Consider the following 13,756-nt stretch of genomic DNA (forward strand, 5'->3'; position numbering starts at 1 on the left):
GACGTGTAAAATCGCTTGCAGCTGTTGCAAAAGTGTGCACGTCACAGACATGTACACGTCACGGTTGCGCAGCTTGATGACGACATCTGTCTTCGCCGGAAGTCCTGTTTTGAATTCTTAGTTTGGAGTTCGCGTTTAATGACGGCGATCAAAACCGGAGGCGTTACATCCGTCTTTTATTTGATTTACACAGCGACGCCGGTTACAGTTTGTTTACAGAGGGTCGGCAGACACCCGTCAAAAAAGGGGGGGGTTATTAAAGGTAACGGCGTGACTTCAATCTGACGTTTAACCCGCTGTGGTGACGGTCGTCGGGTTTTTTTTTTAAATTTATTTTTGTTTTGTTTGCTTTACGTGCAGCGAACAGAAAACTTCACGCATTCATGGGAAGAAGAAGAAGAAGAAGAAGAAGGTACAGTTTAAACCTCGCAGTGCAAAGTACAGTCATGTTGACGCACCGTGCCTGAGGAGGAGGAGAGAGGAGGAGGAGGAGGAGGAGAGGTGATGGAGGACGACGGAGTCAACCCGCACCGACCGGAGGCGGCGACACGCACCGACCCGGGTGGACCGTCTCCTCGCCCGGCGAGACCTCCGAGCGGCGAGGCCTCCAGGCCCGACCTGCAGGGGTAAGCAAAGCCCTCCCTCCGTTTACCGAGCGTTTCATGTTGCACGGGATCAGTTGGATCAGTACCGAGACGCGCTGCTCTCCGTCCTCCTTTCAGCCTGCCGCCGGCGGGCCGCTCGTCCCCGGCGGATCGCAGCCCCTCACCTTCAAGCGCTGAGGCCGGCGGCTTGTTGGCACTACCGTGGGAGATTTTAACCCACATCGCCTCACACCTCCCTGCCCAGTGTGTCATCGATGTCCTGCCAAAGGTACGTTTTTTTTTATTTTTATTTTTTTTAAATTTGCCATGTGGCAGAACATTTGGATATACGAGCATTGAGACAGAAAATATAATCTATTTCCCAGAATAGTCGATGCAGAAGGTAAAATAAGACGAGAGGACTGGTGCTAAAAAAAAAAATATCATCTCTTTGCCTTATTTTCTTTTAAGTTGATTTTCTGATCTATTTTCATTTTCAAGAGGTAGCTCTAAAGAAGAAGAAAAAAAAATGGCATAACAACTATGTACATCAAGAGAAGCGTTGGTAAGAAGAGCACGTTGACTTTACACTGTTGAATACATGTTGCAGTGAGCATAATCGGACACTAGAGGGAGTACAGTATGGAAAAATTACCAAAAAAACTACGGATGTTCCTTCAATTCATCATCTTAACAAAATCATGTCTCAGCGGGTTTAACATCATACAACCATTTTTTTTTTTTTTTTTTTCCAGTGTTGCATGAAGACGTCCATCTTTAAGTTGACAAAAACCTTTTCCATCCTGTAAATATCCATTGTCTCATCTATCTGTCTGTCTGTCTGTCTATGTCTTAGTCTTGCAGATGTTGGAAATTGTCTTAAATCCGTCCTCTTCCGTTATCAGGTCTGTCATGCATTGGATAACGTGGGTAAGGACAGCACCTCCTGGCAGCTCCGAGCACGGAGGCTCATAGGATCAAGAGCTGGCTTTCCGGTGGGGCCGAGGGAGGACTTTGACTGGCCCAGTGCTTGCATGGAGATGGAGCAGTTGACTACCTGCTGGATAAGCGAAGCGCATCGTGCAGCCAGACAGGTCCAGGAGGAAAAGGAACAAGAGAAGCCGCAGGATGGCGAACCGGCGGCGGTGGCGGCGGCGGACGGGCAGCGAGACGGTGGCGAGGACGAGCTGGAACGGGCGGCAGCTCAGGAGGTCGCTTATGGTGTGGATGAGGGGATGGAGATGGCAGTGGAGGACGAGGATGGCGAAATGCAGCACATCTTAGGTGAGGACCAACTGGCAAGACTGAGAGAGGAGTTGGAAGCGATACGGGAGGATGATGCAGCGGCACTAATGGAAGAAGAAAGGAACCACGGGATGGTTTTTAATATTGATGAAGGGCAAAATGCAGCTCTCAATCACCCCGAGGGCCGAAGGAGTCTGGGCAATGGAAGACAGGCGGAGATGATGCAACGTCAATCCCCAAGAAGCCCCAGCCCACCTCCCGCGCTGGAGTGCATCACCCTCCCGTCAGGCCACATTGCCCAAGTCAACTCGGTCCTCCTCCTCGGGGGGGAGGGGGCGGTCTGTGCCACGGCTTCCAGAGACTGGAACGTGAAGCTGTGGGATCTGCAGGCCGGCTCGAGCGGCACGATGCTGCACAGCCTGGTGGGGCAGAGCGACTTCAGCACCCATCGGGGCTGGGTCTGGTGCCTGGCATCTCAGCCGCCTCTGTTGGCCTCGGGGGGCTTCGACAGCACTGTGAGGCTGTGGGACCTCCAGGCAGGTGGTACAGAGAAGGGCGTCATCAGGGCCGGGGCTGCTGTCCTCTGCCTGTCCTATCAGGCAGACGTGCTGCTGGCTGGTACCTTCGACAAGAGGGTCAGCTTGTACGACCCCAGAGGTAACTTGCTGTACAGTTTAGTGGCTTAGCGCGCATTAAAGTGCAAATGAAGGCCAGTAGTTTTATAAATGTGACGATAAAGCGGCGTCACACGATAAGTCTGGACGTGTGTAAGAATGTTATCTGTTTAATCATCTTAGCACTTAGTCAGCAGAGAAATTATAAACTCAAATGTTTTCGTCCTGAGGCTAATTGTGATCATTTTTCTGCAGCTGCCGAACCGCTGGTTCAAAGCCTCCGTCTCCATGGTAACGCTGTGATGTGCCTAGCTGCAGATGACAAATACATCATCTCTGGCAGTAAAGACTGCACCTTGGCTGTCTACGACCGCAGGGCGGGAAAAAGCTTGAAGAAAGTCCGGGTAGATGCAAAACCAGACAGTTCCTCAAGACGTTTGTGTCCCATTTAAGCTCCCGTCCGCCTTTCCTGTCCGCCGAGACTAACTCCCAACGCACCCCTCTGTTCACAGCTGAGCTCGTATCTGCTGTCCATGAGCTACAGCGGCTGTGAAATATGGGCGGGAGACAACCGCGGCATGCTGCACTCCTATTCCATGCGGGCAGGGACCTTAAAACCCGTGTCCCAGTTTGATGTGGGACACACGGCTTTGGTCACGGGGGTCCACAAGTCCCCTGGAGGCCTCTACACCTCTTCATCTGATCGGACCGTCAAGGTAGGATGAGTCAAATCGCGTGTTGCCTTGCTCATTAATATAAACTGCTTCTGAACAGGCTCACATTGTAATTTCTTGTCTCCACTGCAGATACATATCCCCTGTGCACCTCCAAGGACATTATGCACTCTGAATTATCAAGCTGCAGTCCACGGGGTAAGTGATACCACCTCCTGTAAAGAAGTCAAATTGTTTACATGAGGATATTATAACTTTTACAAGGCGTGGCATGTCAGTAATTACTTTTTTTTTTTTTTATATATATATACATATATATCTGTTTAGGAAAACATTTTGTACCAACAAAGAAATAACTTGAAGTTAAAAATATACACATATGGAGGCCATGTTTCACTACACTGAGAGGACAAAATGCTGCGTATGTGATGCAATGCGTTTCCGCAGTTTGATTACAGCGTGCATAAGACGTTTGTATACAGAGAGTCAGCGTGCCAGGATACGCACGCTTTGATGCCATCCCATCACTGTACTCTCCCCTGCTCTGCTATTCAGGCATTTGCCAGTACTGCATGTTATTTTAGCATTTACCTTTTAACGGCGACATTTTATCGGTATTGATATTATTAACTAAGTCCTTTCATTTTACACTTTTTTTGTTTTGACATTGATATTTAAATGATTTTTTTTTTTCTCGTGTTTTTTTTTTCCACTTTCTGTTTGAATATTTCCTTTATTTTTATTGTGGTTGTTTTTTTTTTGTGTGTGTTTGTGAAGTGTATTGGGACCATGTTCTGAATTGTATTGAATTGAATTGAATTGTATTGTGCAGGAGTACGTGTCCATTCAGTGAAGGTGAAGCTCCATGCGTGTTGTTCAATTCACCCTTTTTAGTGTTGCGTAGTCATGCAGCTCTGCCCTCGCTGAATGCAATTAAGCACACTTCCCATCGGAGGGCGAGTGCTTTGGCAAGCCGGCTCTGTATACACACGTCTGCGCACGAAAGTCGTAATCAATCATTTTGTTTGTGTTTTTTTTTTTTTTTTTCTATGTTTTAAGTGATTATTATTTTTTTTTTTTAATTAATAAGAATTCTTATTTTTGTGTCTCCATCCTCCCTCTCACGTTCCTCGCCTGTCAGCTGAGTGCGGAGGCCGGAGTCCTCGCTATAGCCTCGGGCGATGTTAGTGTGGACGTCTGGAGGCCCAGGAAATGAAAGACCGCAAGGTCTGCAAACTACATGGCCGAGACTTGAAAACAGGTGTGGACAAGACCTGAAGCAGATCAACAGCTGCTGACCAGACTTTAGGAAGTTGGAATACACGGAACAAAAAAAACAAAAAAAAGAGTAGACCATGTTTAAAACAAATAAAATAAACAGCTCTCTTGTCTTAAAGGCTGATGGATGGATTTAAGAAGAGAGACATCAATGGAAACTTTACAAATGTGGTACATGTGGGCAAACGGATGATTTTGTTTTGCCACACTAGAAAACAGATGTTTAAAAAGTATAAAGGAAAAGTTATTGGAGATATTTACTTGTTTCTTAGTTTAGTTCTAATTTGAATGATTTATTTTTTTTTTTTTAAATGAAGTTTTCTGTCTTGTATTGAGATTTGTTATATGGCAGCATCATTTGGGAGGATCATGTGCGTTGATGCAGCCAACCCTAATATGTTCCTCAACCTTTTTTTCTTTTTTAAATTATTATTCCTTGTTTAATGCCCATAGAAAAATGTATCTACAAACAAAAATCAAATGTTTATTGCTAACTTTTATCCTAATTACTCTTCCTGAAAGATTACAAAGACTCTGAGTTTGAAAAAGTTTGTCTCTCTTCTTTTAACTGTTGCGTGTTTAAACCGCACGGCAACTGCAGACATTTAAATATGAATTGTATTACTAAATAATTAACAGAATCTATTACAGTCATTAATTGTCATGTAAGGTGGACGTTTCCCAGACCTCCACGACACACTTGTAAAGCTATTTATTTCAACGCTGTCATCAAGTCAGTAAAATCAATGTTATCTTATGTACGTCTGCATTTACTTCGTGGATAACCAACTATAAATCATGAACAAAAAACAAAACAAAAAAATACTTGACAAATGCATTCATTAAAACACACTGAAAGACTGTTTCCACATAGGATGCTATTAAATGTCCTAAAAAAAAAGAAAAGAGAAAAAAAAAAGAAGTGAATTATTGACTGGATTTAATTTCTCAGAATAAATGTCATACCGAAAGTTTCATCTCGGACACATTTGACAGCAGACGGAGCGATCAAGCAGCCGTCCGTCGGTCGTCTGTCCCCCGGAACCGTCAAAGCAGCGCGCAGGACTTCTTGTCTTTGAAGGGATTGGACGAAGCGGCGATGCCGGTGAGCAGAGGGTCGCCGCGCCGGTGGTCCTTACAGTACTGGACCAAGTCCGCTGCCGTCAGGGAGATCTGCTGAAACAAAGCACGTTTCGCAGGAAATTCACGACGAGAGATACGAATTTGACTTCGGGCGGTGGATTTTTGAATTGCAGCGCGTTATTCGGACGCGCGGGTACATTCGCAACTGTGGAAATATGTCAAGTCGACTCGCGTTAAACGGAGCCACGGAAGTACGGAAGGGGTGTGCAGCCGGTGCGTCGTTAACGTTTAGATTCTTTACGTACCTTGAATCTCTCCATGCCTGCTTCCACCTGCAGTTGATCCACCAGTTTTTGCGCCTGAATAACACTGTTGCTGCTGCTGCACATCTTCCCTGACATTCCCTTCACTATTAAAACACAGAAAGAAAGAAAGAGAAAAAAAAATAGTGTCTGCTACTGTAAGTTACATGCAGAATGTAAACTGATGAGTTATTTATTTATTTATTTTTTTTGGATTTGGATCAAATTAAATAAAATGAAATAAAAACAAGGTGAATGACTAACACATCTTATAAGTTTACCTGATCCAGTGAGCCGGCTCGGGTCGTGGAGGAGAGAGTCTGCTCAGAGATGGCTCCCGAGTTTCCATTTTTGACCCCGTAGCTCGTTTTATTCACCGTCGGGGAGCAGTTCAAAGGCTCTGTGATACTAAAGGTCGTTCAACACTTTGTTGGAAATGTCACAGACATCAAACTTCACGGCCGCAGCTGATGGAAAGATTATTGGTTATTTACTGGATGCTGGACTTCATGCGCGCTTGTCTGCCGGCGAGCTCCAATTGGATGCGCTTACTTTTTTTTTCCACCGCAATTTCCAGTTGCTGTCATAATAAAGGCTCGAGTTGGTTCATTTGGCTCTCTAGTCGAGGTCGTCCTCTGCAGGTGTCACGGGTGGAGGAAGGAGGCGAGCCATCGAGATGGCTCCGGACCATGAAGGCATCCGTTGGAGGAGGTTGCTGCTGATTAACTTCAGTGGTTTTTTTTTTTGCCTTGGTGGATGTTCGAGAGACCCCAAAACACCCGATTGCGCAAGGATACTCTTTCTGATGATGTGCCCTAAATAAGCTTCAGAAAATGTGGGCTATCTATAGCTAAAGAATATAACAAAACCGTCCTTCAACAAATATGGTAAATACACAGCAGTGGAAGAAATATGAAGTTCCTTTACTTAAGCAATAGTATTAACTCTACACCGTAAAAAAAAAAAAAAAAAAATCCACTACGAGTTAAAGTCTGACATTCAAAACCTCACTTAAGCAAGTATTGTCAGCAAAATGTTGGTATCAGAAGTATGCTGCAGTAATGGATATATTTTTTTCCCCACTGCTATAGATGTTTACTTTGTGCTTATTTGAACTTGTTTATATAGGCTACTGTTAGGTATTTTTAATCTACATTAATGCATCATATTCTATAATATCATCACGTGTTTTCTGTGTTTTGAGAACCACATATCTCTCAAGAGTCAACAAACTTGGAAAAACACTTCTGTTTTCCAGCTGATCCAAGTGGGGGGGGGGGTTTATTTAGTCCTATCTCAAGAAATTACATTTAAGTTTCACACATAAAGGGACATTTAATCACTTTATCAATTCAAAGTCACCAAATCTGGAGATCCGTGGATTTCACGAGAGAGAAAGGATGTGAAGTTTTGCCATCTTAAAAGTAAGGAAAGCTTTTTGACGAATGTATAATGGAGTAGAAAGTGCAATATTAAAATCTGAGCTACAGTGGAGTGGGAGTACTTCAAGTACAAGTACCAGAGCAGTCCAACTCCTATTTGGCACATTGTAGACAAATAAGTCTTTATGAACATCAGACAGGAAGGATTTTTTATTTTTTTTTATACCGCAAATGAAAGGTGAGGTCACGGGATTAGTCGACAGAAATGCGGTTCGGCCATGTTTGTCCCTTCGCGGTCGCCGTAGTTGTTTGTCTGCAGTCGACCCATGCGATGTTTACAGCAACGGAAATACTCAGTATCCCGAGTTGTTGTGTGCAGTGACAGTCGTTTTCTACTTGGCCCCCTTCGTCACTTAAATCCTCTGCAAAAAATAGGTAGGTTTTCACGTCTGTTTTCACGATGTTTAATCGCTCTTAAAGCCGGTCGGCAGGATCAAGCTCGCTCACGGTGAGCTAGCCGCTCTCCTAGCTCATTCAAAGCACATGGATTTTTTTTTATATGTTTATCATTCGTGTATTTACGCATAATAAAAGCTAATATGGAGTTTAAATGATTGTTATTACAGTTATTTTGTTTTGCTAAAAAAACAACAACAACAACAAAGCCCTAATGTAATCAGCTTTTCTATTTATGACAATAATAGTAACATCACATCAGAAGTGTCTCCTCCCACTTAAGAATATAAGTTACAGTATATTTGATTATCTTGACGGCAACATTTTATAATTGCACGACAGAATTAATTAAAAAAAAAACAAGCAGTTTTAGAAGTCGCAAATTATTTCTTTATTGTCAAAATATAATTTGACTGTTTTAATTGGTTGAGCAAATGCGAACTGCTTCACTGCGGTTAGTTAAATCCATCATCATATTTTAAAGCTTGCGATGTGTTTTTTTTTTTGTATGTCAAATATTCTGTCGAGAAGTAACAGCTGTCAAGATGAATGATGTCCAGTATTTTCCTGAGCTCGAGTACCTCAACATTTTACTGAAGCGCAGCATTTCAATAAAAGTTAAGTACTGTCTTTAAATTCACTTTTAAAGTACTTTGCTTCCATCCGACGTTGCTTTAAATTCCCACAACATTTTTGAATGGAAATATCGTACACTGAAATTAATACGAAAGCTTCAGGTACTTTTAAGATGAAGATTTGACACAATGGATAATATAACAAGCTTTTGAAATAGAGCACATTATTAAACAGCGTTATCTGCTGTCTCTTTATACAACTGGACATAATGTATGCATGTACGCCTGCAGCTGCTTCAACAGTAACATGCTGTTTACGCACTGATGCTTCAGTATCATTAATCTGATGTCATGTATGATATTATATCAGTAAGGGAGATCAGACAAGGGATTTTACTTTCGTACTTTAACTTTGCTAATAAATTTGAGACTGTTGAAATTGTAATACATTTGGGGGGGAAAAACAAATCTAAATGTGTTTCTTCTTTAGTGCCTCGATATGGTTTATTGTGTGTAGACACTTACAGTAAGCTGCTATTTATAAACAAGTGTTTGAGAAAAGCTCTTTCCAACCTGCGGTCGTACAGCAAAATAAGTCTCAGGCTAGAAAAACTGAATGTTCATGGCAGCGTTAGAGTAGGGTTGGGCGATGTCGACCAAACTGGCATATGATCAAAGACAGTTACATTGGTAGGGTGGGCGTGGTGCTTTTTATTTTTAATTTTTTTTCTTCCTTAAATTCCAGGTGCTATCTTTTCTGTCAGTTCCCACTCACAGTGGTAATTTAACACGTCGTGTTAATGATTCAAACAAGAGTCGTGCTTCATTCCTCCATGGCTGAATAGCTCTGAGACACTCCCGGCTCCTGCAAATAAATTACAGCTCAGTTCCGTCAATACAACCAGAAAAAAATGTATCTAAACTGAATTTAGGGTCTCTGATTTGCTGGAGGGACTGCATCGTTTATTTATATCGTAAAATATGGACCATAATATACATGCGCAGCTACATTCACAGACACACTGCTCACCCAGCTTGGCACCGATAAACACAACAGGTCTCTTGTCGGCCACTCTGCTACTCGCTCGCCCAACCAGCTCTGTGGGTGTGTGTGTGTTTGTGCTTAACCGCGCTGAAGTAAACTAATGATGCTTAAATACCTCAAAACTATGAACTGCCAGGTGATTCACATCAAATCATTGTGCGCTCAAAATATTTTTCAAGCGTTTGTTCGTAGGCCTGGGAGCTTTGCCGTGTGCTTTAGCCCTCAGTGATGGAGTCTATATTCAAGTTTTGTATAATTATATAATTTAGTCATGAAATATGCTAAAAATCATAGGAAAAACACAGTTGCCTCCTCACTGTCAGTAAGAGCAGGACTGTTGCCGGGCACAGCAAACTGAAGGGATACCCATTGTTGCTTGATCAAGGCTCGACTGGGCATCCCTAATATGTTCCCTTTTTTTTTTTTTGCAGAAAAGATGGCGGACCACGCCCCTTCGGTTGCCATGGAGGCCGTCCTGAAGCCCAGCTGCGACATCCCCGAAGACATGCCGAAAATCAAAGGCTACGACTTCAACCAGGGGGTCGATCTCCAGGCGGTCCTGAAGTCCTACCTCACCACGGGCTTCCAGGCCAGCAGCTTCGGCCTGGCCGTCCAGGAAATCAACCGCATGGTGAGTTGAATGGCTTTTTTTTTTTAATTTTTTTATTATCACACAAATGAAACATAGTTTCAGAAAATACAACCAATCTGTTCAAACCAGGACACTAAAACCAAAAAAAAAAACGGTGCAGATTTCGTGTCCTGCCCCGTCCTGGTCTTGTCGGGGCACGTTCGTAACGTTAACTCCGCGCCCCTCAGATAGAGAAGCGTCTGGAGCCGGTCGAGGCGGATGAGGGAAACGAGTGCGAGGATTCCGGCGAATCCTCCCGCAAGTCCGGCTGCACCATCTTCCTGGGATACACCTCCAACCTCATCAGCTCCGGAGTCAGGGAGAGCATCCGCTACCTGGCGGAGCACGGGATGGTACGACGCCCGTCGCACACGCATTCACGTCCATCCGCGCGAGCGCTGCAAAAAAAAAAACCGATCGGTTCCTGTGGCGGCGAGGTTTTTTTTGTTGTTGTCGTCGTCAGAGATGTGTTACTTTTGTCTCAGGTGGACGTGATTGTAACCACGGCCGGAGGCATCGAGGAGGACTTGATCAAGTGTCTGGGTCACACCTACTTGGGAGACTTCAACCTGCTCGGCAAGGAGCTCCGGCAGCGGGGCATCAACAGGTCGGTGACTGCCGGTGCGGTTCAAAATCAGATGGGATGTAAAGCAGACGCAGGCTTGGCTTAGCACGCAGACTTCAGCCAGTGGCGACACGATTGCCGCCAGTCCTGGGTCGGGGCGCCGCGCGCAGGCTTTTAATCCTCCGTGGCACCGGACGCCGCAGGACGGGGCGTCGGGGGTTTGTCTTAGACGTCCCTCCTCGTTTATATGTCTTAATTTGTTTACGTACGTGTTCTTGTCCCCCGTTTAAATGTCGTCTCCCTCACTCGTCCTCCTCTCCCCGCTGGCTGCAGAATAGGGAATCTGCTGGTGCCCAATGACAACTACTGTAAGTTTGAAGACTGGCTGATGCCCATCCTGGACCAGATGCTGTTGGAGCAAAACACAGAGGTCGGTTTCTCCGTGTGAAAAAAAACAGGAAAGGTTTGGATTTTGCAAATTTGGCAGTTGTATTATTATTATTTGAGCTTTCTTATTTCAGGGCACTCGCTGGACTCCCTCTAAAATGATCCATCGGCTGGGCAAGGAGATAAATAATACTGACTCTGTCTGCTACTGGGCATACAAGGTGAGTCCTGGATGTTATCGATCACGTATTATACAAACATGGCCTAAAGTTCACAGTTTGTTATTATAACGTACGCGGTTCATTCATCAGTTGTTATTCGGTTCATCAGCAACTCCGTATACTTTTCGAGGGCTGGATCAAAAAGTTCAGAATCTGCTCCCGCTGCGCGTGAATGGAGCGCAGCACGTCTTATTCAGAGACGAGGTGTGCCGTGTGTCTCTTGTCGTTAAATGCGCCATTAAATTCCCTCTCAGAACAACATCCCGGTGTTCAGTCCCGCTCTGACCGACGGCTCTCTGGGCGACATGATCTACTTCCACTCATACAAGAAGCCCGGCTTGGTGTTGGACATTGTAGAAGGTAAACGCAGCATCCCCGTCAGAGCACGCCACACGCCACGGCGGCGTTTGTTCGGTCGTGTCATCCGTGTGCGGTCCTTGTTTCAGATATTCGCAGGATGAACAGCCAGGCGGTTTTTGCCAAGAGGACAGGAATGATCATCCTGGGAGGAGGGCTGGTCAAACACCACATAGCCAACGCCAATCTTATGGTAACCACGTGTGATCTTTCGGCGCTCAAAGTCCGCCGGGGACGTCGCTTTGACGTCAGTGTTGAACGTTAAATAGACAAACCTGATGAAAAGAAGAAAAAAAAAAAAAGAGTCTCCCGTCTTGACCCGCTGTCCCGCTTCGGTTTCCTTTCCAGAGGAACGGAGCCGACTACGTGGTGTACGTGAACACTGGCCAGGAGTTTGATGGCTCCGACTCCGGGGCCAGACCCGATGAGGCCGTATCCTGGGGCAAGATCAGAATGGACGCCAAGCCTGTCAAGGTACTGATATTCTCACTAATGCAAATGCCAACAATATGTTCCCTTTCTTATAGTTACACCCTCACATAACCTTTTATTATTAATTACAGTTTCAGATGCCCCCCCCCCCCCTCCCCTTTCATTCGCTTCAGCCTCATGTGTTTATCAGATGACTTCGCCTGACCTGTTTTCAGACGTGTGTTTTTCCGAGTGCCGTTGCAACCAAAAATGTCACCCCGCATCTCAAACAACAACCAGGCACGGAAGAGATGTAGTATGTTGCCGTACGCACGAAGCAGGAGAGAAATGAGGTTTTTTTTAGCAGGAGCCAGGAGCTGCGGGCGCCCGCTCTGGCCTCAAGGCGGCAGCGTCTGCACAGCGTTTGTTCTTGAAGCGCAGCGTGGCAATCGGAGCGCCTGAGCAGAGCCGGGTGCTGGTCTGGGTTTAGTGCGGCGAGCGTCTGACATCACAGTCACGTTAATGATGTCAGGGAAGAGTGTTGGACTCTCTGTTCTTGGTTCTCAGGTGTATGCAGACGCCTCCTTGGTCTTCCCTCTGATGGTGGCGGAGACCTTCGCTCTCCACGCCGACAAGCTGACCGCCGGCAAGAAAACAGATTAGCTGGTTGCCGTCATCGACGCTCCGATAGAATCAGCGAGCGGCTTTGTACCTCCGGTTGTTCCCCTGTTTGTCTCCTTGAACGTTATTATTCTGATCTTCTGAACCCTCCTGTTTGAAAGTACATGTTTAAGTTCAGTCAGTTTGTTGTACCTACAATGCTGTAACTGAATGGCTTATTGAATGGGAAACAATGGTGAGGGTTTCCTGCTTTAATGCTTTCCATACCAATATTTACTTGTTTAAACAAGTGCCGTTTCCCCCCCCCCCCCCCCCCCCCCCCCTCCCTGTTCAGACAGCTGAAACAGCAGGAGTATTATGCTATTGCATGCACCAAAGAGACCGTATAGAATGCATCACGTTTTAGCTGTAGTGTGTGCGTGTGTGTGTGTGTGTGTGTGCGTGTGTGTGTGTGTGTGTGTGTGAGAGAGCAAGAGACTAGATACACACCCAGAGGGCAGTGTTATGTAGCCGAGAGTTTTTTAATTTATACGAGTTTACCTGTGGCCCGATATAGTGCCATCACTTTTACCGTACCGCCTCTCTCTTTATGATACCAAGCCTTTATCTTACTTTCTGGGTGGATGTACACCTTACTAAACGACGAGGTAATCATTTTGGTCTGTGTTTAATAGGGCATTCATAGACTCTTACAAATGCCCTTTGTGTAGTAGGTCTGCGTGAGAAGGCCACAGGTGGTGCGTCACATGACACGTTAACGTCACATGATGATGTTGGGGAGAATTTGTTGTATAAAAAGATATAAAAGTTTATATCTAAAAAAAACCCGCTGGACGACTAGTAGCTGCAGAAAGAGTTATTATAGAGAGACACGCTCAGTGGTCACTTTATTAGGTACCTATACGATAGATAAATACAACAGGTCTTACATAAATTGTACTTTGTAAAGTTTGTAATGTTCAGTTGAGTCAATCAACTATGTTTGAACTACTGAGCTCACGTTTGAAGATGGTGTCGTATTTTCAATTGAAAGGTGTTTCTATTTTTGTTGTTGTCCTGTACTACTCTACACTATAATGCATACTATATAATAGAAATTACAACCTCGTTAGTGTTAAAAACTGTTCATAAATGTAGACTTTATGGCAAAACAGTTGGAATGCGTCAGACTGCACTGGTGTACCTGCTAAAATAAACCTTCAACTCCATAACCTGTTTTTTTTGTAATTGCGGAGCCTCCAACATCCTTCTGTAAACTCTGATTCAGCCTCCAAACAATTGAAATTTCCGTTCCAAATAAACAAGTCCACTGTTTATCCACTCCA

The 13,756-nt window shown here is 44.8% G+C and overlaps 3 protein-coding genes across 4 annotated transcripts; 2 read left to right on the plus strand and 1 right to left on the minus strand.

Annotated features, from left to right (window-relative positions):
- The first annotated feature begins 82 nt into the window (after positions 1-82).
- On the plus strand, positions 83-5,152 carry fbxw9 (F-box and WD repeat domain containing 9). The gene is made up of 8 exons (XM_069149267.1): positions 83-262; positions 361-626; positions 723-873; positions 1,490-2,486; positions 2,699-2,847; positions 2,956-3,159; positions 3,250-3,315; positions 4,259-5,152. Exons 2-8 carry the CDS (start codon positions 505-507, stop codon positions 4,331-4,333), a joined length of 1,764 nt encoding a protein of 587 aa, XP_069005368.1. The 5' UTR covers positions 83-262; positions 361-504; the 3' UTR covers positions 4,334-5,152.
- On the minus strand, positions 5,143-6,104 carry LOC138198088 (guanine nucleotide-binding protein G(I)/G(S)/G(O) subunit gamma-7-like). The gene is made up of 3 exons (XM_069149268.1): positions 6,062-6,104; positions 5,784-5,887; positions 5,143-5,568 (listed from the first exon to the last, which is right to left on the minus strand). Exons 2-3 carry the CDS (start codon positions 5,877-5,879, stop codon positions 5,443-5,445), a joined length of 222 nt encoding a protein of 73 aa, XP_069005369.1. The 5' UTR covers positions 5,880-5,887; positions 6,062-6,104; the 3' UTR covers positions 5,143-5,442.
- A 1,363-nt stretch (positions 6,105-7,467) lies between these two features.
- dhps (deoxyhypusine synthase) lies at positions 7,468-13,756 on the plus strand. Of its 2 annotated transcripts, XM_069149270.1 has the most exons (11): positions 7,468-7,597; positions 8,150-8,235; positions 9,670-9,869; positions 10,058-10,222; positions 10,355-10,476; positions 10,768-10,864; positions 10,956-11,042; positions 11,297-11,402; positions 11,489-11,592; positions 11,748-11,873; positions 12,378-13,756. In XM_069149270.1, the coding sequence occupies exons 3-11, from the start codon at positions 9,675-9,677 to the stop codon at positions 12,471-12,473; spliced, it is 1,098 nt and encodes a 365-aa protein (XP_069005371.1). In that variant the 5' UTR covers positions 7,468-7,597; positions 8,150-8,235; positions 9,670-9,674; the 3' UTR covers positions 12,474-13,756. The 2 variants fall into 2 exon arrangements, with proteins under 2 accessions (XP_069005371.1, XP_069005370.1); XM_069149269.1 differs by lacking the exon at positions 8,150-8,235.

Source organism: Embiotoca jacksoni, unplaced genomic scaffold, assembly GCF_022577435.1.
Source record: "Embiotoca jacksoni isolate LCO1_2020_lvr unplaced genomic scaffold, fEmbJac1.0.p SCAF_15, whole genome shotgun sequence".
Classification (NCBI taxonomy): domain Eukaryota; kingdom Metazoa; phylum Chordata; class Actinopteri; family Embiotocidae; genus Embiotoca; species Embiotoca jacksoni.

What these genes read in the sequence shown, in the direction of transcription:
- fbxw9 (XM_069149267.1), top strand. Translation starts at nt 505, where the DNA reads ATGGAGGACGACGGAGTCAACCCGCACCGACCGGAGGCGGCGACACGC. An exon ending in TCATCGATGTCCTGCCAAAG is followed by an intron (nt 874 to 1,489) that starts GTACGTTTTTTT and finishes TTCCGTTATCAG; the next exon opens with GTCTGTCATGCATTGGATAA. An exon ending in ATCAAGCTGCAGTCCACGGG is followed by an intron (nt 3,316 to 4,258) that starts GTAAGTGATACC and finishes CTCGCCTGTCAG; the next exon opens with CTGAGTGCGGAGGCCGGAGT.
- dhps (XM_069149269.1), top strand. Translation starts at nt 7,489, where the DNA reads ATGCGATGTTTACAGCAACGGAAATACTCAGTATCCCGAGTTGTTGTG. An exon ending in ACCTGGCGGAGCACGGGATG is followed by an intron (nt 10,223 to 10,354) that starts GTACGACGCCCG and finishes CTTTTGTCTCAG; the next exon opens with GTGGACGTGATTGTAACCAC. An exon ending in TGTTGGAGCAAAACACAGAG is followed by an intron (nt 10,865 to 10,955) that starts GTCGGTTTCTCC and finishes TTCTTATTTCAG; the next exon opens with GGCACTCGCTGGACTCCCTC.
- LOC138198088 (XM_069149268.1), bottom strand. Translation starts at nt 5,879, where the DNA reads ATGTCAGGGAAGATGTGCAGCAGCAGCAACAGTGTTATTCAGGCGCAA. An exon ending in CAGGCATGGAGAGATTCAAG is followed by an intron (nt 5,569 to 5,783) that starts GTACGTAAAGAA and finishes TTGTTTCAGCAG; the next exon opens with ATCTCCCTGACGGCAGCGGA.